The 24,742-nt window shown below is 40.1% G+C and overlaps 4 protein-coding genes across 5 annotated transcripts; 1 reads left to right on the top strand and 3 right to left on the bottom strand.

Moving 5' to 3' along the window:
- Positions 1–2,787: 2,787 nt before the first annotated feature.
- Positions 2,788–4,205, bottom strand: LOC128856775 (ATP synthase subunit delta, mitochondrial). Its single transcript, XM_054092092.1, has 4 exons — positions 4,097–4,205; positions 3,699–3,903; positions 3,429–3,640; positions 2,788–3,161 (listed from the first exon to the last, which is right to left on the bottom strand). Exons 2-4 carry the CDS (start codon positions 3,895–3,897, stop codon positions 3,099–3,101), a joined length of 474 nt encoding a protein of 157 aa, XP_053948067.1. The 5' UTR covers positions 3,898–3,903; positions 4,097–4,205; the 3' UTR covers positions 2,788–3,098.
- A 2,469-nt stretch (positions 4,206–6,674) lies between these two features.
- LOC128856363 (uncharacterized) lies at positions 6,675–11,561 on the bottom strand. The gene has a single exon (XM_054091662.1). It carries the CDS (start codon positions 11,559–11,561, stop codon positions 6,675–6,677), a length of 4,887 nt encoding a protein of 1,628 aa, XP_053947637.1.
- A 2,094-nt stretch (positions 11,562–13,655) lies between these two features.
- On the top strand, positions 13,656–16,356 carry LOC128856773 (uncharacterized). 2 transcript variants are annotated; one of them, XM_054092088.1, is made up of 6 exons: positions 13,656–13,963; positions 14,071–14,106; positions 14,262–15,458; positions 15,548–15,737; positions 15,795–15,959; positions 16,021–16,356. In XM_054092088.1, the coding sequence occupies exons 1-6, from the start codon at positions 13,835–13,837 to the stop codon at positions 16,200–16,202; spliced, it is 1,899 nt and encodes a 632-aa protein (XP_053948063.1). In that variant the 5' UTR covers positions 13,656–13,834; the 3' UTR covers positions 16,203–16,356. The 2 variants fall into 2 exon arrangements, with proteins under 2 accessions (XP_053948063.1, XP_053948064.1); XM_054092089.1 differs by having other exon boundaries at positions 13,657–13,963; positions 16,024–16,356.
- A 21-nt stretch (positions 16,357–16,377) lies between these two features.
- Positions 16,378–17,799, bottom strand: LOC128856774 (uncharacterized). Its single transcript, XM_054092091.1, has 3 exons — positions 17,618–17,799; positions 16,810–16,983; positions 16,378–16,754 (listed from the first exon to the last, which is right to left on the bottom strand). The coding sequence occupies exons 1-3, from the start codon at positions 17,673–17,675 to the stop codon at positions 16,549–16,551; spliced, it is 438 nt and encodes a 145-aa protein (XP_053948066.1). The 5' UTR covers positions 17,676–17,799; the 3' UTR covers positions 16,378–16,548.
- Between the last annotated feature and the right edge of the window lie 6,943 nt (positions 17,800–24,742).

Raw genomic sequence — 24,742 nt, 5'->3', positions numbered from 1 at the left:
ACTATGCTGCGCCTGTCTGGTCGCCTGGAACTAGTGATACGCAGTGGACGAAGCTCCAGACCTGCCAAAATACTGCAATTAGGACCGCGACAGGATGTCTCCTGATGTCCCCCATACAACACCTGCACGATGAGGCTCACATGCTTCTTGGGAAGGAGCATAATAAACTGCTCAGCAAGCAGTCTCTGCTAGGGTGTCACCATAGGCCTCACCCATGCAGACACCTGCTTGAACCTGAGCCACCTCCCAGGCACATCAGGAGGCACTTCCTCAACTACGTGGACGAGATCCTAGACAAAACAGACAGACCACTCCAGGATCGGACAGTGTACAGACAGGCCAAAAACGACATTCATCGGGAGACCATTACCACCTTCTTAAGCTCCCGACCCCCGAATGCCGTTATCGGAGTCCAACCACCACCAATTGCAGACGAAGAGCTCCATCTTCCCCGAGAGTCCCGCGTAACCTTGTCACAATTACGTTCTGGATACTGTAGCAGGTTAAACTCCTACTTATCCAGAATCGACCCCGACATACTAAACATATGTCCGGCATGTGAAGGCACCCCGCACGACACTAACCACCTTTTCACATGCCCCATCAAACCCACTCATCTAAGACCTCTCTCCCTCTGGACCCAACCCGTCGAAATAGCCAGTTTCCTGGGCCTACCGTTAGATGAGCTAGACGAAGACGACTGGTGATTACACTACACTGACAGGGCAAAGATACTGCTACAACAACAACAACAACAACCGCTGTTCCATTTCGGCCATGTCTGTTTGCTTAGTTCGCATATTGAGAGGTTCTGCCAACTTGTATTTACCGTATTGATGGTTTCCCTATCTATCAGTAGCTTACAAGTGGCTAAAGGCATGGGTATCAGCGCCTTATCCGCTTGGAGGTCGAGCGTTGTACCAGTTCGAGCATCTGCCTTGCAGTTCCCTGCTATATTCCTGTGGCCTGGCACCCAAATAAGGTGTATTTTGTAATATTTTGATACGTCCTTTAGAAGTTTAAAACATTCTATGACTGTTTTTGACGAGTGTGTTTTAGATTCTAGCGCTTTTATTGTTGCTTGACTGTCTGAGTATGTGAAGACTTCGTTTGTGGATAATACTGTAGATAAATGTTCGGCTCTTTTATATATAATATGTACATGTAGAACAAATTGATGAATTTTCGAGCCCCTTCAAACTTCTTCTTCTTCTTAATTGGCGCTATAACCGCTTACGCGATTTTGGCCGAGTTTAACAAAGCGCGCCAGTCGTTTCTTTCTCGTGCTAACCGGCGCCAGTTGGACACACCAAGTGAAGCCAAGTCCTTCTCCTCCTGATCTTTCCAACGCAGAGGAGGCCGCCCTCTTCCTCTGCTACCACCAGCTGGTACCGCATCGAATACTTTCAAAGCCGGAGCGTTTGTATCCATTCGGACGACATGACCCAGCCAACGTAGCCGCTGGATCTTTATTCGCTGCGCTATGTCTATGTCGTCGTAAAGCTCATACAGCTCATCGTTCCATCGTCTGCGATATTCGCTGTTGCCAACGTGCAAAGGTCCAAAAATCTTACGCAGAATCTTTCTCTCGAACACTCCAAGCGTCGCTTCATCGGATGTTGTCATCGTCCACGCTTCTGCGCCATACGTTAGGACGGGCATGATGAGAGTCTTGTAGAGTGTTAGTTTTGTTCGTCGAGAGAGGACTTTACTACTCAATTGCCTACTTAGTCCAAAGTAGCACTTGTTGGCAAGAGAGATTCTACGTTGGAATCTTCAAACTTACCCTTTGCAAATCTAATGTCGAACTGCATACCAAATATTCTGAATGAAAAAAAAAATTCCTAAATTTTGTAGAAAGTTTGACACTTTTTGTTTTGGGTTTTGTTGTAGAATGCATATAAAAAAATAAGAAAAAAAAATTAATTTAAAAAAATGAAAAGGGTGATCCATTTATTTCGAACATATGTAGGTGTAAGCACATAAATATCATATAACCGAGGATGTTCCATAATAATATATGTAATTTAATATAATATTCTCCTTTTATTATCCAAGCAGATATTAAAACATTCATCTGTTCCATTTCTTTTTTTTTTAATTTTTATTTCAACAGTTTAATTTGTCTGGGCCTGTTGGGCCTATCTTTTTCTTCCAACATTATATTGCAATCATTTACTATTCATAAAATAACAGTATTTTATAATTTCGAAATTAATTGTGAGTGCGAGAATTTACTCTGCAGCCCGGACAAGAGCTTCAGCACACTCAACAGCAATGGCAGCCTCCGCCTTGGCCTGAAAAAAGTAGACATCATTAAGAAGCAGATCTACTAGTAATCATGTTGCATACTATTGAACAGATACAATTTTTTTTTTAAATGGCCACTCATGGGTTTGCTGGAAGAACGTAGTAATAAAACAGTAATAAAAATCTTACGCAGAATCTTTCTCTCGAACACTCCAAGCGTCGCTTCATCGGATGTTGTCATCGTCCAAGCTTCTGCGCCATACGTTAGGACGGGCATGATGAGAGTCTTGTAGAGTGTTAGTTTTGTTCGTCGAGAGAGGACTTTACTACTCAATTGCCTACTTAGTCCAAAGTAGCACTTGTTGGCAAGAGAGATTCTACGTTGGAATCTTCAAACTTACCCTTTGCAAATCTAATGTCGAACTGCATACCAAATATTCTGAATGAAAAAAAAAATTCCTAAATTTTGTAGAAAGTTTGACACTTTTTGTTTTGGGTTTTGTTGTAGAATGCATATAAAAAAATAAGAAAAAAAAATTAATTTAAAAAAATGAAAAGGGTGATCCATTTATTTCGAACATATGTAGGTGTAAGCACATAAATATCATATAACCGAGGATGTTCCATAATAATATATGTAATTTAATATAATATTCTCCTTTTATTATCCAAGCAGATATTAAAACATTCATCTGTTCCATTTCTTTTTTTTTAATTTTTATTTCAACAGTTTAATTTGTCTGGGCCTGTTGGGCCTATCTTTTTCTTCCAACATTATATTGCAATCATTTACTATTCATAAAATAACAGTATTTTATAATTTCGAAATTAATTGTGAGTGCGAGAATTTACTCTGCAGCCCGGACAAGAGCTTCAGCACACTCAACAGCAATGGCAGCCTCCGCCTTGGCCTGAAAAAAGTAGACATCATTAAGAAGCAGATCTACTAGTAATCATGTTGCATACTATTGAACAGATACAATTTTTTTTTAAATGGCCACTCATGGGTTTGCTGGAAGAACGTAGTAATAAAACAAAAAAAAATTCCTTCAAGTTTTAAAGAGCAGAAGGCCACATTTCTAATGATATTCTATTAACAGTTACTGGTATCTGCATACTTATATCACAAAACATTTTTTAAACACTCTCCCAGCAAACGAGAATTATATGTTTCTTACTTCGTCACTAGCGGCGGAATTTAATTGCGATTGATACTGTGACAAAAGCTGTTTTGCTTCAGATACGTCAATATCCTCAACTTTGTGTGCTTCTTCAGCCAAAACTTGGACAGAAGAGTCTTCATTTACTGTAATTGAGCCACTAGACACGAAAAATTTTGAGGTTTTTCCATCGTTTTCGATAACTTGCACCACGCCGGGCTTTAAAACAGCTAAAACAGAGAAAATATATTAGTATTCAGTTAAAAACAAAAATTAATACAATTTTACCCAAAGTTGGTACATGCTTCGCAAGGATGCCAAAGCTTCCACTGAATGAAGGAACATCAATTTGTCGCACTTCTGCTTGATCGTAAAAAGTTTGATTAGCAGCGGCAAAAGTCAATTTCATTTCATCGGCGAATCCACGCTTTTGCATCATACGTGTACCGCGAGTCGCTAAGTACCGAGCATTCTTTACAAAAGACATATTTATCTGCAAAAACCAATTTATTTATTATAAGACTTAAATGAACTTATATAACTTTGCAGGTTAGGGACTGGTGTAATTTCGAATTGAATCAAAATATTTGTACACATCTCTATATAGTTAATGATAAAACAATATACCAGTCACCGTTATTAACCGACACCGTATTTAAGAAAACTTCGAGATGAAAATATCTTACCAATAACGTAAAAAAACCTCAAATCGGCCTTTCCACACAATCACGAAAAATGCAATTTTACAATGTATCCCAGCTTTAGCTTTCCTCTATAATTTAACAATGCTGCCATATTGTTATTGCAGCAGTGCTGCCAATCTTCTATAGATATATGTCCATCGTAACAAGAATGATATAACATGTACCTTCCTTGTACTGAGTTTGACAAGCAGTTGCTTGAATGTGACGAAAAGAAAAAAATACAAAACCACTTCTATTTTATTAAGATATTTTGATCTACAACCTTTTCTCTTAGACAACTATTGGTTACATTACTGCACGGTTTACTTATTTATTAACAAGTTCTCTTAATGAACTAATATAAATATATTATTTATTTTACAAAAAATATATATTTATATTAGTTCATTAAGAAAACTTGTTAAGAAAATTTTCAATTTTTGCTGGTCCAATTTGTTCACTATCTATGATTTCTTATAAATATAATACGCAAGTTTTTCGGTCTTATTTTTAATTATGCTGTGTGTAAAATTTCTCAATAGACCTGTCGAATCGCTTAATCTTCTCCAAGGTTTTAGTCATACCTAGATGACCTCAACTTGGCCCGTTGCGGAATTCCTCAAATACGGATGTAATTCTAGATATAAGAACTATAATCAGATCACGGGAATGATTTCCGCCTTCGCTTTCTTATACGCGATGTTGAACTCGATCAATAATTTTAAGGCAATGCCCCTGCACTCAATTTGCCTTATCCACAGGACTTTTTATCACTATTTTAGTTTTATGTGGTACTTATCAGGCGTTTTCCTCTCGTTTCCATGCTTTTTTCCAAGTCCCCCCTCATCATCAGTATCATTCAATTGACTTTTACCTATCGGGTTGCCACTACATTAATCTGATATCAACTGTCCTTTCAGATGACTTGACTTTGGAACAATGCTTACACTCTCGATGCTCGATCTTGAAGTCATAATTTTGCAGCAGCCTTTCGGTACACTGTGCTAGTTGTCCTTCCGGACGTTTGAAATTACGATCTCAATGCTGCATTGTCTGTTCTTAACAGGAATCATCAGACGCTCAAAGGTTGTGGTACATAACAGAAAACTGTCACAACCCATCTTCTATACTGAAGGCTGTCTTCTGTGGATCGATGTGGAGCTTGACGACAGATCTTGCAACCTTTCCACAATCAGGGTGGAATTTGTAGCAATATTTCTCCAGCAATCTCTTAGTTTTCGTCCTCACATGCAACCAAGTCCTTATGAAGTCGTGGATTTTTCTTCCTATTTTCAGGAATTCTTCACTTTCCTGTTTTGGTCCATCGCAGTTTACTATGGCCGCCACCATCCAGCATTTTCCAATAACAGCTCCATTATTTAGAATAACTGGTGCCTTAAAATCGTTTAGTATCCTTACTGCAGCTCTCGTGCCTTTTCCTGTCTTCACTAGTGCCCATCTCCCGATTATATTCGCCGTCTCGTCAGCAGATTCTAGTACCCACTCTTCGCCTATCTCACAGCCTCTTTCCACAGTATCCGATATGACTGCTTCAGATTTTAGCATTGTGAAAAAAAAAGAGGGAATTGCGAATTTAACTTTCCGTGCGTTGTAGCGTTTATTTCGCAGTGTGTCCTCCCTCCGCTGGCTAACGACTGATTTCTGAAATCGAACCAGTCATTAACGCAGCGGCAAATTCGGCGAAGGACACACTGCGGTACTCATATACAAATTTAGCGCTAATTCTGTATATACGCGCTTGTACACAACTAGTATGTCCGCACAATAGGTAACGGTCAATGCAGAGTTCCTATTTCGTTGTTCCTTGTTCGCGTACATATGTACAAACGCGCATACACAGAATTAGCGGGAATCAAATACATAAAGTATAGTACAACAAATAATTTATAACTGATCAGGGTTCCCCAATATTTTTATAAGTAATCAGGGGTTCCCAACATTCCCGCCTCCGTGAATCAACCCGATTCACCATCATCAACGTCCAGAACTGCCAATTTGGAGACGGCACGGCGCTTTAATCCACTCGAAGTGCGTACGTCAGCTCGTCTGACCTCACCATCCGCTCCTGCATACAAACGTTCCACCTTGCCTCGACACCAGTCCCGACGAGATATATTTGGGTCGCATATGAAGACGAGGTCATCTATCTGCAGAGGTTTTGTTCTTTGGCACCACTTCACCCGGCGTGTCAATGTCGGAAGGTATTCCGCTATCCATCGTTTCCAAAAATGGTCCCTTAGTTGTCGAGCAAGACGCCACTGTTGTCGAAGAAAGCATTTGGTTTCCAGAACTTCGCTGGCAATCGGAGTTCGCGGTGTGTTGGCTTCACCGAGAAGGAAGTCATTTGGAGTCAGCGGCTGCTCCTGGTTGACATAGATGGGCAAGTGCGTCAACGGCCGAGAATTCACAATATTTTCCGCCTCGATTAGGAAGCAGTTGAGCGTGTGCTCCCGTGGCGACGTTTCCTTCAAAGTGCATCGTAGTACTCTCTTTACGCACTGCACCAATCGTTCCCAAGCGCCCCCCTCTGCCGGGTTGAAAGGCGAGTTAAAAATCCACTCTACGCCCCTTTGCGATAGCTCACCCTGCAGGCGATTGCAATCGAAGACTTCACTGAAGCGCTTTGCTTCCAGTTCCCATTTTCGGACCTCACACGTACGGGAACGCCGCGACGATTTATAAAGTTGCGCAATACGATTATGCATGAGTCAGTGCTGAGGTCATGAGCCAACTCCAGATGCACAGCCCTGACTGTCAGGCACGTAAATAACGCCACCCATCTTTTTTCGTTGGCGCAGCGAACAGTTACTGTTATCGGTCCAAAGTAATCAAGGCCCGTATAGCTGAATGGCCTGACATAAGGAGTGAGTCTATCAATCGGAAGAGGGCCCATCAATGGCGATACGGCATGGATTTTTCTTAAGCGACAAATGGCGCAATTGGCGACTATACTGCGCAGCAAACTCCTGAGGCGTGGTACCCAATAAAGGCGACGTATCTCACAAATAGTGGCTTCTAGATTTTGATGATGCATTTTGACGTGGTAGTGCATGGCGACCAGATTTGAGAAACAATGCTTTGGCGGTAGTATGATAGGGCGTCTCGCGCTTATTGGGAGCCAGCTGGCAGCTTCTATGCGTCCTCGTACACGAAGAACACCATCTTCGTCTATATACGGCGAAAGTTGAATGAGCGAACTGGTGCGTGGCAGGTTGCGACCGCTTTCGATGTGCTGAAACTCTTCGGCGTATTCACCGCGTTGAACGAGGCGGCACAAACAAAGCTTAGCAGTCTCAACTTCTTTGGCAGTCAACCCATAGCCTCGGTCTGGCGGTTTACGGCGGCGGCAAACGTCAATGAATCGCAGGACCCATGCTGTCGTTCTCACCAGTTTACTGAATGTAGAGAATCGGTTATAGTCTAGAAACGTACAGCTTACGATTGCAAGGGCGAATTTAGGACGTAGTTCCTTGTCAGCTTCCTCATGATGATTGCATGTAGAGCTCTCTGTCGGCCAATACTGCTCTTCTCGTAACAAAAATGGTGGGCCGCAGGACCAACGGGCGGACGAGCTGAAGTCGACAAAGTTATTAGCTCGAGTAGCCTCATCAGCGACATTGTGCTCGGTAGGTAGCCATCTCCAGTTTGCAGTAGTAGTTGTGGCTAATATCTCGGCGATCCGATGCTGCACAAATGGCTTATAGCGTCGATGTTCACTTCGAAGCCACTGGATCACTGTTTTGGAGTCACTCCAAATGACGCAGTCATCGATGTGCAAGGAGTGCTCCTCTCGTAGGCAATTCAGCAAACGCGTACCCAATACAGCTGCCTGAAGCTCCAATCGAGGGACCGTCAATGACTTCATCGGCGCGCATTTAGTTTTTGCAGATATAAATGCGACTTCAACCTCACCGGCGGCATTAGTTGACCTCCAGTAGGCTACCGCGGCAAAGGCATCCTCGCTGGCGTCGACGAAAACATGGAGCTGCAAAACTTCAGGTTTCCCATTTCGATAATAGTATCGAGGGACGGTATATTCGGCGACCATTGGCAGTTGTTTACGCCATCCTTCCCATGCGGTGTTTACGTTGTTTGGCAGTGGCTCGTCCCACCGGATGTCATTCTTCCACACTTCCCGCATGAGGATCTTAGCGCTCACTACAAAGTTGCTAAGAAAGCCCAGCGGGTCGAAGATCGACATGACCACACTGAGAAGTTCTCGCTTCGTCGGACGGCGCCCTCCGTCCAAAACGTTGGAATCTACGTTGTTGAATCTCAGTTTAAACCCAAAAGTGTCGGTTGATGCCTGCCAAAACAAACCGAGGACTCTGTCCACCAGTACTCCTTCTTTATTTGCTATTTGACGGATATTCCCGTCACCACTAAGTGCTTCTGTCACTCTTAATGAGTTTGACGCGAAATTACAAAGATCGAAACCGGCCATCTTATGTATTGCGCGAACTTGTTTCGTTATGTCAGCTGCTTCTTCCTCTGTGTCAAAGCTATCGACATAGTCATCGACATAATGGTAGTCCAGTATCGATTTCACGGCTCGGGTAGCACCCTTGACTTTGTTGCCATACTCCAACGCATTGATCGTCTTCACATAATTGGCGGCGCAAGGCGAACATGCTGCTCCAAAGGTCATTACGCGCATCTCATATACCTCGGGCTGTCTGGTAGTATCACCTTGGCGCCAAAGAAATCGTTGCGCACATCTGTCGTCACGTTGAACCAGCACCTGGTGAAACATCTCTGTGATGTCCCCACACACGCCCGTTGCTCCTTCCCGAAAGTGGAATAGTATAGCAGGCACAGACCGATACTCTTGCGGACCCTTCATAAGCTGTGAATTAAGGGACACACCGTCCACCTCAGCAGCTGCGTCGAACACCATGCGTAACTTGCCTGGCTTATTTGGATTCTTCACGGCAAAATGAGGCAGGTACCATGTTCTATTGCAAGTTAAAGCGGCTTCTTCTGGCGACAGCTTTCGTGCGTAGTCCTTCATGACGTAAGAACTTATGATGCGGTTATATTCAGCGGCAAAGTCTGTATCGCGCCTCATTTTTGCTTCAACACCCGCTAATCTTTTCAAAGCCATAGAATAGCTGGCAGGTAGCTGTATGTCGGAACGTTTCCAGAGCAGACCAGTCTGGTACCTTCCTTCAACACGGCATGTAGTAGACTTCAAGATTTCCCGAGCACGGACGTCAGCTTCACTCTCCATGATAGGTGCAGCTCGAACCCCAAAGCTTTCCGTCTCGAAGTATTCAGCAACCATATTATGTAGAGATTGATCAGTGTGGCAGTTAACGAATAAGCATGATGGCAATGATGGATCGGAGTTCATTGTTGGCCCAAATACAACCCATCCTAGCTCAGTATTCGCAGCGAATGGCCCACACTTGTTTAGCTGCATTGTAGCTGACGGCAAACCGAGGTGGCAGTGGTCGAGTCCGATTAGCAGCTTTGGCTTGACTTGTGCGTATGGTTCAACTGCCAGCTTATTCAATTGGCTTTCATGGCAACGCAAATCGGATTTATTCAGACTCTGAGAAGGCAGCTGCAAGTTTGAAACACCATAAACCCTTCGTAACTTATGTCTCTTTTGCATACCGGCACCACTCACGAGTAGATCTACCACCATGGCCGACTCCTGAGCGGCACGTCCTCCGAACCACTGTAGGTTCAAGCGTTCAGTCCGGCCACGTAAGCCGAGCTCTTCAATTAGTGTGCTATCAATCATTGTTATTGACGAACCTTCATCTAAAAGTGCGTACGTCTCAACGCGCTTTTGGTTCCCATACAGCACGACCGGCAGAATCCGAAATAATAACTTACTATTGTTATCTGTACTGCAACTAAGGACCGCTGCACCCGCATCACCTTGCTGTTCAATACGAGACGCTGGCTGCGTCCTCGTACTAATACCTGTATGTGTATCGGCAATGGAAGTACGTCGTTGGCGATCTCGAGGCCGCGGTGACTGGTTTGATGACCCATCGATTATTTTCCCAATATCGTGCAACAATTTATGATGCCACCGTTTGCACCCGTCAGTTGAACATAGTTTGCGCCGTTGGCAATTGCGCGACCCATGTCCAACGTTGAGACAAGAAAAACAAAGGTGACGTCGCTTCACTTCCTCCCACCTTTCCGGCACTGTAAGTTGACTAAACTGCGTACAATCGGCTGGCTTATGTTGGCCCTGGCAAATAGGGCAGGCTGAATGACGTTGAGATTCGGCAGCGTGCAACACAACCCGACGCTTCGAATCTTTCGCTGCTTCTCCATCGTAAACCGTGCAGATGACGTTGGCAAGTTGAGTGAGCCAATCGCTAAAATGCTGAACAGTTGCGTAAGGCTGTAAAGATGACGCAAAGACTGCCCATTCGATACGCTTGCTCATGGGTAACTTTCCGACGAGCTCATCGAGGAGTGTTGGATTCACTAAATACTGCTCTCCGCCACATGCAGAACGTAAAAATGCACAGACGTTGCTAATCTTCGTCGCAAATGGTATCAACTTTACCACTGAGCTTTCCGATATCGGGGCAATTTCTCGAACATGGGCTAGCTGGCTTCGAATTAATTGCTCTGGGCGACCGAATCGGAACTTAAGTTGCTCTATGATATTGGCCACGTTGTTTGGATGGATTAGTAGCGATTTAACAGCTTCTCGGGCTTCACCCTTTAAGCACTTCTGCAGGCGTAAGTTGTTCTCAAAGCGACTGTACCCATAGACAGTGGTTGACTCGGTGTAGGCAGTAAAAAATATCGGCCAGTCCTCTGGTTTCCCGCTAAACTCCGGCAAATCTTGCAATTTCCTTGGCTGGGTTGAAAACTGCAAGGGTAAGGAGCCCACATTAGCGGAAATTGGCACCGTTGACGGAAGACTGCTAACAAATGTGTCGCCCGGAGGCAAAGTCGAGCTGCTGTACGTCCCATTTGTTGAGGATGTGTAAATAAGCGGTGAGGAACGAGTAGCGGTGTACATCTGATAACGTGTAGCGTTCTGAGGCGGCGGCGGCTGCACCGTATGCACACAGGTAGCAGCACATGTTATTAACGGCGATTGCGGCTGAAGCAACTGGATCTGTGTCATCGGCAGGCTTGATGACGGCAAGGCAGATTCGTTGGCGGAACTGTCGCTGGGTGCACTGGCTATGCTTTGCGCATCAGCGCGCTGGGCTTCGTTGGTTAACTCGTGTTCCCTTATTTTGTCTTGGGCAACTTTCAGGCGACGTTCAAGCGCGGCGATGCGTTTTTGCATAGCCTGGAACATCACTTCTTGGCGGGCGGCAGATGAAGCACGAGTGGTGACTCCCTCGGCAACGGGAGGACTTGGCAAATCCACTACACCGACGGCAGTGCCAGTATCCGACACCCTTTGCTGGTCGGCTACTGATGCAGGTGTAGTGGCCTTTGAAACTGGTGTCGCCATGCTTACCTAGGTCCTGGCTGGAACAAGTGGCGAACAAATGACTTCGAACGGACGTGCGAAAAAAAGTTTTTGTGAAAAAAAAAGAGGGAATTGCGAATTTAACTTTCCGTGCGTTGTAGCGTTTATTTCGCAGTGTGTCCTCCCTCCGCTGGCTAACGACTGATTTCTGAAATCGAACCAGTCATTAACGCAGCGGCAAATTCGGCGAAGGACACACTGCGGTACTCATATACAAATTTAGCGCTAATTCTGTATATACGCGCTTGTACACAACTAGTATGTCCGCACAATAGGTAACGGTCAATGCAGAGTTCCTATTTCGTTATTCCTTGTTCGCGTACATATGTACAAACGCGCATACACAGAATTAGCGGGAATCAAATACATAAAGTATAGTACAACAAATAATTTATAACTGATCAGGGATCCCCAATATTTTTATAAGTAATCAGGGGTTCCCAACAAGCATAATCCGTTTACGATTACTTAGGGTTACCTTTCAGGACTGTACGATGTACTCATACCCAGTACTCAAAGATGTCTCCATATTTTGCACTACAGAATCCTTTTACCCAAATCCAAGTTAAATCCGCGCAGCAGCATGAAATCAACACCTATTATTCCTTCATTTCCTGATTTCACCCCGTAAAAATGTGTGAACTACTGACAAACTTTCAATAAAGATCTCGCAAACTACCTTTCCGGAAATCGTAGCTGTCTCTCCTGTAGCTGATCGTTGCACCTGTGTCCAGAGTAAGCTCCTAGGATCGACCATTTACAGTTCCTCTTATAGTTAAGTTGTTGCTTTTCCGTCCAATTTGCGAGGCAGAGACTATAGAGCATTCAGTTGTGGAACCAGTTCTCGCCCTCTAGAGCTTCCACCTGGGGCTGTCTTCGGTTGGCTGCGTGGTATACTGCAATTGCGAGCCATATGTCCGGTCTTACTGCAGTTGTAACACTTTATACTCGAACTGCTGGATCATGCTGAATCTCAAGTTCACTCAGCTGTGCCATTTTTATTTATAAAACTCTGTATACTTAATTCAACAATCCCATTTTTGACACAAATTTGTTACGTTTCGATCCAAATAAAATGTCTTACAATAATCCCACTGAGTTGGATCAGTGGATTGTTAAATGAAAGCCACAAATTAGAGGGTAACACTACTTGCTTGCTTTAGTCAATCCTTTATTACTTTTCGTTTACTCTTTTACACGTTGAACTTATGACTGAATACCCTATGCGCCTGCACATAGATCTGGCAACTCGTATCTTCTGGCGACTTCTGTCTCGCCATGTGGGGTCAAAGCGAATTCATATTTTTGATCAAATACAAGGCGAATTGAGAACCATACGTGGCGTCTTCACAAAAAAGTTACTTTACTTTTCCTGATTTTGACAACTCTGACGTCAATTCCATTCCCAATACAAAACAAACGAACAAAACAAACAAAAGGAGAATAAACTACATGTTTGTTAAAATTCAGTAAATGGCTTTGTAATTTTGTTATTTGTGAGATTAAAAGTAAACAACTAATGAAAACGAATTGCTGTGTGTTAAATTAATGTCACACATATCAGAACCACGAACACTAAAGTAACGGTTTTGTGAAGGTACTACCTTCTGAATATAGTTCGCTTTGGGTTATTAACAAAAATATTAGAGAAGAAGACTGCGCCTTCCGATTTCGCTGTGTCGTAAGAGCCACCAATACACAAACAAAAGCAAGAGGAATTTCTTGTTTGTGAAGAAGAAGTGTAGGCCAAAGCAATGGAAACAGCCAAACACAAGCGCAAAAAATGCATTTGGAGGCTTTATATTAATTTGTGCTGTAACAATTTAACACGCGGCATTTCGTTTGCATTAGTTTGTTTAGTTTTAATCTCACAAATCACAACATTGCCATGCCATGAACTTAATGTTCACAAACATGCAATTTCTACTATTTTTGTTTGTTATATTCGTTTGTTTTGTATTGTGAAAAATAAAGTAACGGTTTTTAATGGCGCCACCTCCACTTCTCAATTTGCCGTGATGATTAATGCAAAATTTCCTCCTAGTAATAACATCGAGAACCATGTTGAAACAATCGAGGCAGTCGACTAAAAAGTTCAGATTTGCCCGTCACTAGAAGCAACAGAGTAGTGTTCGATCAAAAAAGATATTAGTAGTTTTAAATCTTTTTGCTTGAAATTATAACATTCAGTACAGTTTTAGCTGAAAAATTTATGATTACACCTTACGGTTTTACACAATTGTGTCGATATTACTATGCTGCCCGTGAAATCTTCTCGTATGTTTCAATATTATTTGGATAATTTCTTCAAGTTTCCAAAAGAAATAAAAAATGATATCGTTTATTGTCAACGGTCTTTTAAAGCACACATCAAAGTACACCAGGTAAGTAAACTGAATGGTTGCAGTCACTTTTATCCTTTGTTCTTTGTGTGCTACTTCAAATATTTAATGGGTTTCCTATGTATTTAAATTTATTTTTATTATTTTAGATGGTTATTGACGTGTTTCAACAGGAGGAGGACGCAGTACGTTATGTATTTTTTACAATCAAGATTATTTGTTCAAATGATTTCATAGTGTAGCAATGTAGTATTGTAGTTTTTGAAACTTTTAATATTGATCCAGGCGCCATTTTACGCAGAATTTGTGGAGCCAATGATTGTAAATTATTTTTCTACAGGATCCTGCTCAGAAACAGCGAATTTTGGATGAAATTGAATCGGAGCTTTACGAGATAAATGCTGAGCAGCATTTCCTATTGCTGCGATTGCGTCGAATAATTGATGAATTCACGAAACTGGTGAAGAAGAACGATGTTCCTATGGACTATACGGCAACAAGTGCTTGGATTTCAAGAGAATTAGTGCCACTTGTAAATGATTCCTCTATTGAAATATTTCCTGCAACAGTACTGTCTCGGAGTACAGAACAAAAACTAATCGAAAAATATTTTGAAGTACAGAAAGAAAAAGTTGTTTATGAAATTGAAGATTCTGATGAGGAGGACAATTCGGTTATACTTTCTAATGAAATGAAGGGTATGCGATGCATTAAAAATAATTCTAATAGCACCATGTTTAGTGAAAATATACCCGCTGATGGTACATGCCCATTACAAAGCCCCAGCGAGAACTCGAATAGTTTGTCCCAAATGTCTTTGTTAAAGCCAATTTCTCAAAGAATGGTAGGCAATGTTGGGATGGTTTCAGCAGGTTTTGAAGGATTTCAAGATGCTTCTAAATTCCTACAAATGAATCTTATAGAAGAAAAGAATACTGGTGGTAATCCAGAAAACATGGGGTTGCCATCTGAAGATCCCCCACACTTACCCGATACTTTATCGAAAATTGGCGATTCCTTGGAGCCGCTAATTGATTTACCTGTATCAAAGAATGTAAAAATTAGCCGATTGAATCTACGACAAGCCCTTAACAAGGCACGCACTGAAAATATGGTAGCAAAAGCAGCTGCAAACATGCTAGCTCGTTCGGGTCCCTCTTCAACTTCATCAATAGAAACGTCTGCAGCCAATCATACTGCAAAAAAGTATGAAATTAGAACAAGAGCGGCAAGAAATAATGCCAGTAGTGCAGTATCTGTTGCAACTGTTTCGAAGGAGCGCAATACTGAATTGAACTCATCATCTGAAGATTCCAATCCTGAACGTATTCCAACACCTCCTCAACCTCATTTAGGTTTCATGGAATATGGAGAAGAGCGAACATTACCAGAACATTACGGCCAAGAAATGTTTTTACGTCTTTTTCAACTTTTCACCCCTACCGTTCTTGTCCAGATGCAACAGCGGCGCTCAAAACGCAAACGGCGTACTGTACATAACAACGAACGAGCTGACTTTCACTATGGCCGTATTGAGGTAAAGAATTTTATTAAAAAGTGCTTATTTAGCAATACATTGGCTAGGTAATATTCTTATGATTTGTATATTGAATGTTTAATTTTCAGTATGGTAGCTATCCTCCGCCAGAAAAAAAAAGAAAAGCTTTTTTACTTTCACCACAAATAAAACGCGTTTTACAGTCGAAGCGTCCAAAACGTAGTAATGCTGAAAAAAGTGAAGATACTTTACCATCTCGATCTAGTTCGAGTTCACCGGATGAAAAACGTTGTTGCAATGAGTGCCTCAAAAGCGGCGGTATGAAAACTAAAGTGAATATTGAAGGTTGAAATGTTGAGCTTTGTATTATTTCAGATTGCTTTGATCAATGCATCGAGTGTAAAGGGTATTATCACCAATTATGTCATCCGGAAGATGACGAGAAGTCAACTACTTATAAAAAGGCTTCAGTTTTAGAAAATACCCAGCAAAAATTATGTCCGGCTTGTAGGCGTTCGCAATCAAGACTAGTGAATAAGGGTAAGCAACAACTATATTAGATTCCTAAAAAGAAAATATAAATTTTTCTTTCTTTATAAAGCAGAAGCACAATATCAAAATTTGCATTCCACGGCACAGGAGCTTGAAAAAAAACTCGCTCACGAGAAGGACCGACGTGCCAGCTTACAGCAAGAAAGTAAGATGTACAAATTACAAATGCGCAACCTGTTTAACATCGTTAATACTATTAAAAGTGATCAGGAAAACGACAGTTCAGGATAGAATCTACGGTGCTACAAATATTTTTAAAATATTATATAAGATAACATTTTTCTCAATTTGCCCATGTTCAAGGTTTGTTACTAAATATTTTGATTTTGCTAGCATCCTTACACCTATTATTACGAGAGTTGAAATACATTTTTTTTGCTTTGTATTTGTATTTGTATTTTTTCGCTAATTGAGATTTTCTGGTTTGAAATAAAAGAAAGTTGAATTTTATATGTTAAAAATCGTCAAATGGACATATTCACACAAGTTTTTCTAATTCCGAAGTCTACGGTGGCAGTGATGTTAAAAAAGATTTTTATAAAAATAAACAGTCTGTGGTTAGTGATCACAGTTGTGATTAATATAAACAATTATGTATTATTGCAAAGACCGTAATTCCCAACGCAAAAGTGTTGAGGCTAATAGTCGACCCATGATTGCATAGATCTCCTTGGCAAAAGCACATATACACTTTTTTATAGTTGTAAACTGTATTCGCACATCGATCTTGGTTGTCATCTGGTCCGCGCTGTACGCACATTCGCTGAATTGCTTGGTCGTAATCTATATATGTAAATATATTTGAAATATATAGTCAATATTAAGGTTTCGTAATTACCGTCTACGGCATATGTGCCACCACCTTCGATCACCTTTCCACACCAGCCAGATGCACAGGGTATAGCCGACAGACCGGGTTCATTTTCGACATCAGTTGCGTTATAATTAAATGGATCTTTGCAGCTCCCAAGCTCCCCTCTAGAACGGCACTGATAACAGCGTCGTAACAAACCTATAAAATAAAACATGGATGTATTCAACATTTGCATGAAAGAGTCTGACTTCATAAACGCATCAACGAGGTGTTTTGTTTGCGAATATTTGACTTTGTGTTCATGCAGTGCAACTGTCATTTAGGTAATCAGCCATATATAGAGGTTGCTATAGGTAGTTAATTTTATATTAGTTAATTTTATTTATACATGCTGTATAGGCAAGGGGCTATGGGTGACGAAAACGCAGTTTGTATATAGGTTCGGGTACTGCATTTGAGAAAGAGGATAAAACATTAACACTGGATATCATTCAGTGAGATGACAAAAAAGGAAAAGTCATAGCCCTACTGTCCAACATTATAAGGCCAAAAATTTAAAGCACTTAGAATTAAACAGGCGAAAACATTTCCCATTTGAAGCATGAAAAACTACCGTGAATTAATGTTAATATATTAATTTTGTACACAGATATTTGTAATTTTGATAAAATTACGTTTGGCTTACTTAAACTTTGATGGCTTAATAAAACTACTAGTCACAATCTACTCTGATATTGTCTTGTGTAGAAATCAGTATGGGTGTACGCTGGCAGCAACAAAACAAAAGACTTCAATAAAAACGAACGCAGCAAAAGTTCACATTTTTACTAACCATTCGATATTTGCACGTAAAAAAGCAGAAATGATGCAAGTACTAATTGTTTATACATTTTGTAGTTTTGTTCCGATTTCTTTGGAAGAAATCTGTATTTTTTAATTAAATAAATACGTGAACTATACGAAAATATGCTATGTCAAGGGACAAGAATTTCGATGAGATACGATACAATATCGATAATTTTACCATTCGATATCACTAACTTTTACTCGACAGTTTTAAAATGATATACAGGTATCCCTCGTATAACGCGATAGTTGCGTTCCAGAAGAATTGCGCGTTATGTAATTCCGCGTTATCTAAAACAATAGTTTTCATATAAATTTGGGGGTTACGTTCCAATAGGTTTTTTTTTAAATAAAATGCATACAAAATAACAGATGCACATACAATACTAAAGCTCAGACTTTCTTATACAATTAAAAACACAAGATACGAATAATAATACATATATACATACATATTTCAAAATTCAAAAAACAAAATTTAAATAATTAATAAAAAACTAAAACAAATTAAAGGTTTATTAAACACTTTATTGTTACTCTTAAAACTTCATATGGTAATTAATCTGTTTCACTGTCTTCAAAGATCTTTGCACGTGGGCGTTTTGGGGGAGCAATAGCATCATCAGAAGATATTTTTTCAACATAGTTTTTGCTATTGGATAAGAAACCAGTTGTGGGACCTTACATGTTAACAACATTTTGCTTTTTATTTGTTTGTTTTGTCTTTAAATACGAAATTCGCTTTGACGCGTTGTCATATTTTTTACATTTATACGAAAAATCTGTTTCGTATGTCATTTATTTATTTATTAAAGGAGTAACAATTATAAATAACTATTCCACTTAAAGAGCTAAAGCACTGGCTACTATGGCCTTCGGCTATTAGTATAATAAAAAATGACAGCGTGTCTTACAGCCTTAACTTACATCTAGATACATAATCACAAATCTTATTTAAATTGCATACCGTTGTCTGTTTGAGGAGTTCCGATGGATTGATGCTTGAGAAAAAGGATGTTCTGATATTTTGTAGGGAAGGACAAGTATCTATCAGATGAAGTGTAGTAAATTCGTTGGAGCCACAAAAAGGGCATGTAGGCTTCGGTGAACCGCTGAGCAGGTGGGTTGTCATATTTTTTACATTTATACGAAAAATCTGTTTCGTATGTCATATTTGGAGGAATATTATTCAAAATAGGTGGAAATGATATGGCAGCATGATTCTCTAATGACTCACTTTGCTCGCAGGCTGCAATTTTTGTTGCACCGAATACGAGGAGTTCGAGTTTTATAGCAAAATTTGTTCGGCCAAACAGACACCATATGTGCTGTTGCCATACATAAAAATGATTGAAGATCGCTCCATATGTCAAAAGAAAGCAAAGTAAACATTATTCAGGGTTGCCAGGAAAGTTGTTAAGAACATTATTATTTTTGCCATTTCTGATTTCTTTATAAAGGGTGATTTTTTAAGAGCGATAGGAAAGTTAAAAAAACACGTAAAATTCAGAAAAATGCATGCAATTTTTATTTAAATCGATAGTACAGTCCATATAATTTAATGTTTGAAGATTGTTTCATGCAAATGTTGACCGCGACTGCGCTTCAAATGGTCCATCCGCTTAGTCCAATGTTTTGGGCCGGTGCACAGTGGTTCCGCCATAGGACATTGGATGAAAATAGTCATGTTAAAATTATGCAACAATATTTAGCTAAATGTTAGTTTATTAGACATAGTAATTTAGAGTACAAAAGAAATTTCAACTGCACAATCAGTTCACTTATAATTGTGCCTCCAAAGTAAGAGAATTTGAAAAGTTATAGTTAGCGTGGTCTCCGCTCCGTACTTACGTAGTTCCGGGAAGTGTTATTTTTCTAAGCATTACTGTGTTTATGACCTTTTGTACAATAGAAATTCAAGTTGAAGGTATGTACGACATGTTAAACGTTTTGTTATCTTTTTTAATTATTATTTAATAGGTTTTCAGACCATACGAAATACGTACTTTAAAATTTGCCGTTTATTTTTTTTTTATAAGAAGTTTGTAAAGTTTTAACTAAGTTCGCACAAATGAAACATACATTAAAATATTCTTACGTATGTCCTCTTTAAGGAAAAATAATTTCCAGCTGCGATGACCTGCGATTGCGCTTGATATAGGGTCTAATCTGTACCTATGTGTAGGATTTTGAATTAGTTAACTGAAACCAAATTATGTGTGTTTAAAAAGCGGGAGTCGGGCGAGGTGACAAACTCTACGAATCCTTCTCCGAGCGAACACAGGCAGAGACACAGAAAAGATTTTGAGGATTGCAGCAAGAGGACAAAGCGTCGCAGGTTATCCGATCTAGCTAATGTTGATAGTTCCGCTATTCGTGCAATACTATTGTAAGTAATTCAAAGCATTCAAATTCAAATTATTTAGAATTCAATACGGACGAAGTTTTGTCTCTATTTAATGAGGCAAAACTCGCCAAACATCAGTATTTGTTATTAAGACTCTTTATTCATTCAAAATTGCCTAACGCTTTACCATCTTATAAAAAAGTTCTTGACGCAAAAAAACGGTGTTACCCAACAGGAATTGGCGTTACAGAATCATCTGCCGAAATTAATTGACAATGTTTGTTGGACCACATTTGCTCTCGAATTCTCGAATCTCAAAAACCAGTATTGGTAAATATATCTGAATCAAGTTGCACTGAGTATGAATTAGTAGGTAAATGGGGTTTCGATGGCAGCACTGGACAGAGCGAGTACAAGCAAAGTTTTTCTGATCCGAGAACGGAAGATGGAAGTTTAATTGTTGCATCTTATGTACCCTTGAAATTAATTTGTAAATCGATTACCTCTGACCCAGATAAGATAATTTGGAAAAACCCTCGCCCATCCTCGACAAAGTTTTGTCGACCTATACGTTTTCAATTTGCTAAAGAAACTAAAGCTCTTTGTGTTCAAGAAGAAGAGCATTTTAAAAAAGCTATTAGTGACTTGAATCCGACTGTTGTTAAAATCGATAACCATAGTTATAAAGTAAGTCATTCTTTACAATTAACTATGGTTGATGGTAAAGTGTGCTGTGCTCATAGTGACTCATCTACGAGTAAATGTTATATTTGTGGTGCGACACCTAAAGAATTGACTGACTTAGAAAAGTGTAGAAACAAACAAGTAAACTCCAGTAGATTTGAATTTGGTTTATCACCCCTGCTTTCTTGGATTAGATTTTTTGAATACTTAATTCATGTTTCTTATAGAATCGAATTTAAAAGGTGGGAAGCACGTTCATCTGAGGAAAAAGCACTTTTAGCTAAGAGAAAGGAATTTGTTCAGAGGGAGTTTAGAGTTTCCTCCCGCGAAGGAGAGGAAGTGGCACCTCTAATGATGGAAATACAGCACGAAAATTTTTCCTTCATTCAACCATATCATCCGAAATCACAGGAATAGGCAAACACGTTATAGACAGATGTAGTTATCTCCGACAATGTCTTTCATCTGGTTTTAAAATTAATTCGAATAAATTCAAAATATACGCACTAGACACTGCTAAAATTCTAGTTAGTAAATATTCATGGTATAATTTACCTGCATCAGTTCATAAAGTGCTCATTCATGGGTCGGAGGTGATCGATCATTATTGAGTTAAAAGTTTTGTATTTCTAAGTACAGTAACTTTTTTGAAAGTTAATATTTTATTGTTTTCATAAATAAGAATAAGTTAACTGGCATTAAAGTATACTTTATGCTCATCCTTTCGGAATTTAATGTTTGTTTTCTATTATTGTTTATAATTTAAGATTTATGCAAAACTTTAAACGAAACAAAAAATTTTATATGAAAAATGTGTCTACCTAATTTTCCTTTGACTTTTTATATTAATTATATATTACTTTATTATATATTATTATTATTATATCTTATATATATTCTTATTATATATATATTACTTTTATATGTCTTAATGTTTTTTTAACAAATAAAAACATTTCTCAACTTAAAAACGTACTAAAAAGTCATTTATCACGCCAAAAGTTTTTATGACCGCTCTGCCTACGCGGCGGGACCACTGTGCGGTGTCTCACATATAAATGTCTCAATGTTGTCTTCGAATGCGTTAGTTGAAGCAGGCTTGTCTTAATAGACATGAGCTTTAACATAGCTCCACAAAAAATAATCTAAAGGCGTTATATCGCACGATTTCGGTGGCCAATTGACAGGTCCCGAACGTGAAATAAAATGTTCACCGAACTCGCCTCTCAACAAGTCCATTGTTACGCGTGCTGTGTGGCATGTGGCACCGTCTTGCTGAAACCACATGTCATGCAAGTCAAGCTCTTGCATTTTGGGCAAAAAAAAGTTGGATATCATTTCACGGTAGCGCTCACCATTCACAGTTACGTTACGATTCGCAGCATCTTTGAAGAAGTACGGTCCAATGATACCTGCAGCCCATAAATCGCACCAAACATTGACCTTTTCTGGATACATTGGTTACTCTTGCAATTCTTCTGGCTGATCTTCACTCCAAAATCGACAATTCTGCTTCTTAAGTACCCATTGATCCAAAATTGAGCTTCGTCGCTGAACACAATTTTTCGACTTTAAACTTTCGTAACAGATCACGCATTTTTATAATAAAATTCAATGATTTGCAAGCGTTGTTCGTTTGTAAGACGATTCATGGTTAAATTATAGACCAAACTAAAGATGTTTGACAGTGAAACAAAACACAAAACTTGTGTCAGCTGTTTAAACCAACTGTTTAAAAAGATAATACCTAAAAAATCACCCTTTATATGACTTCAGCAACAAAACTTTACCATTTTCGAGATATTCAAATAAAAAGAATTGTTTTTGATTATTCGCTTACTTTTTTACGAGTACTAATTCAAGGAGCTTTTTTCTGTTTTTAGTTAAATGGTATGTATGTCAAATAATAAAAGTTGTCAATAGCTAAAATGCCCTGATAGCTAAAAATGGTTGGTTTATAAAGTTTTGAATTTACGTTTTACTAAGTGTTTATTACTTAAAATCATTAAAAAAAATTGGTTTGGGAAACTATTCCGCAGCTTATTTTAAAAACTAATATGTCTGTTTAGCTGAGTTATCAAGACAGACAGCGAAGCAGATGAAGATGGTAACTGCAGGCTAAACAAAGCAAGGGCGGCATTCGAGCGAATACATACAATATGGGCGAGTTCGCAAATCTTCAGGCGCACTAAACTGCGAATATTCAGCGCATGTGTGTTGTTGTTGTTGTTGTTGAGGTGGTTGAACATTTCTGAGCTGAAATGCTCCTAATTAGTGACCAGCACCGTTTTACTACCACTATCTCGTGCAATGATGATATGCTTTTTTCTGTTTTTTTTTTTGTTTCCAAGTCAGATCCATTTAGTGAGATCCAAGTATAGGAGCAAATCCTTTATCTCGATGACTGAGATCTCCTTAATTTGCTGTAGGAAAGGCTTACCGAAGGATCGGAGTCGTGTCCTGGCTAGTCTCGGACATTCACATAAATAGTGGAACAGACTTTCCTTCGCCCCTTCCGCTTGACAGCTTCTACAGAAAGGATTGAAGGGTAGATTGAGTCTAGCTGCATAATCCCCTACTTTCCAATGTCCTGTAAGGGTTGCAGTGATACGTGAAATGTTTGGCCGATAACATCCTAGCAGGTCATTCGTCCTTTGGATTTTGTATGACGGCCATGTGTTTTTTGTGGTGATACATGTAGGTATTTGCTTCCATCTTCTTTCGGCTAAAGCATGATAGTGTGAAGCAATGAATGCTTTTAGTGTGTTCAGTGGGGTGGAGACTGCCACCGCCTCTGCTATGTCTAGTGTCGAGCCCTTTGTTGCTAGCTCATCCGCTATCTTATTGCCCCGTATGTTCCTATGACCGGGAACCCATATCAGGGTAATTTCAAGCCAAAGGCTGAGCAGTTGCAGCTCCTCTCTACACTGTAGGACCAGTTTGGATGAAATGTAGTTGGAGTCTAAGGCCTTAATAGCTGCTTGACTGTCTGAGAAGATAGCTACTTTTGCACCAACTACCTTGTAGAGTTCTAGGGATTTGCATGCTACTCTGATCGCTAAAAGATCTGCCTGGAACACGGTGGCATAATCAGAATGACGAATTGATTGAGATAGGTTGAGTGGCTCCGAATGGAAGCCAGCTCCCACACCACAGTTCATCTTAGAACCATCGGTATAAATTTCGATATCGTGTCTTCCAATCACCTCTCCTTTGCTCCACTCGGCTCTCGGTGGAAAACGTACCGTAAAGCCTTTCTTGAAGTTGAGGTCGGGGACTGTGTAGTCTGATCCGTTTGTGAGCAGCGGGGGTCCCTGTAGGAGGATCTTGCTGTGACCGTACGGCCTTGTTGTCCAGCTTCCTATGTCTCTGAGTCTCACCGCGCTGCAAGTAGCTATTGTTTTAATGTGTAAATCTAATGGCAATAGATGTGTTAGTACATTGAGCGCTTCAGTGGGACTGGTGCTAAGCGCTCCTGTAGTTAAGATACACGCTGTTCTTTGTATCTTGTTCAGCTTAGTTTTGTTGTATTTCCTTTCTGTTGCAGGCCACCAAACTAGTGCCGCATATGTTAGTATTGGCCTTACAATGGCTGTGTAGGACCAGTTGGATAATTTTGGTTGGAGACCCCATTTTTTCCCCAACATTCTCATACACGTGTAAAGTGCTATATTCGCTTTCTTTACCCTGTACTCTACGTTGGACTTCCAGCTGAGTTTGGGGTCCAGGATAACCCCTAGGTATTTTGCCTGTTTGGTTAGCGTGAGGCAAACGCCATTTAGTTTTGGGAGATTAAAGTTTGGCACCTTGGTTTTCTTGGTGAATAGCATCAGTTCAGTTTTTCTCGGGTTTACACTTAACTCGGGTTTACACGCATGTGTGAAGTCTGTAATGTTGTTCGAAAGTGAATCGTGGTTGGTCTCCAACACCATCACAGTGAGGCTACAATCTTTCGTCAACAAATGCCTCCGCATCATCTGTAGAATATTCTGGCAGAACACCATCAGCAACGACGCGCTGTGGTGATCAACGAATGAGGAGCCCATCCTGGTCAAGCCGGTTCTTTTGGCGGATAACATC

The sequence above is a fragment of the Anastrepha ludens genome, chromosome 3, assembly GCF_028408465.1.
Source record: "Anastrepha ludens isolate Willacy chromosome 3, idAnaLude1.1, whole genome shotgun sequence".
Lineage (NCBI taxonomy): Eukaryota > Metazoa > Arthropoda > Insecta > Diptera > Tephritidae > Anastrepha > Anastrepha ludens.
This window is presented reverse-complemented; position numbering and strand designations above follow the sequence as displayed.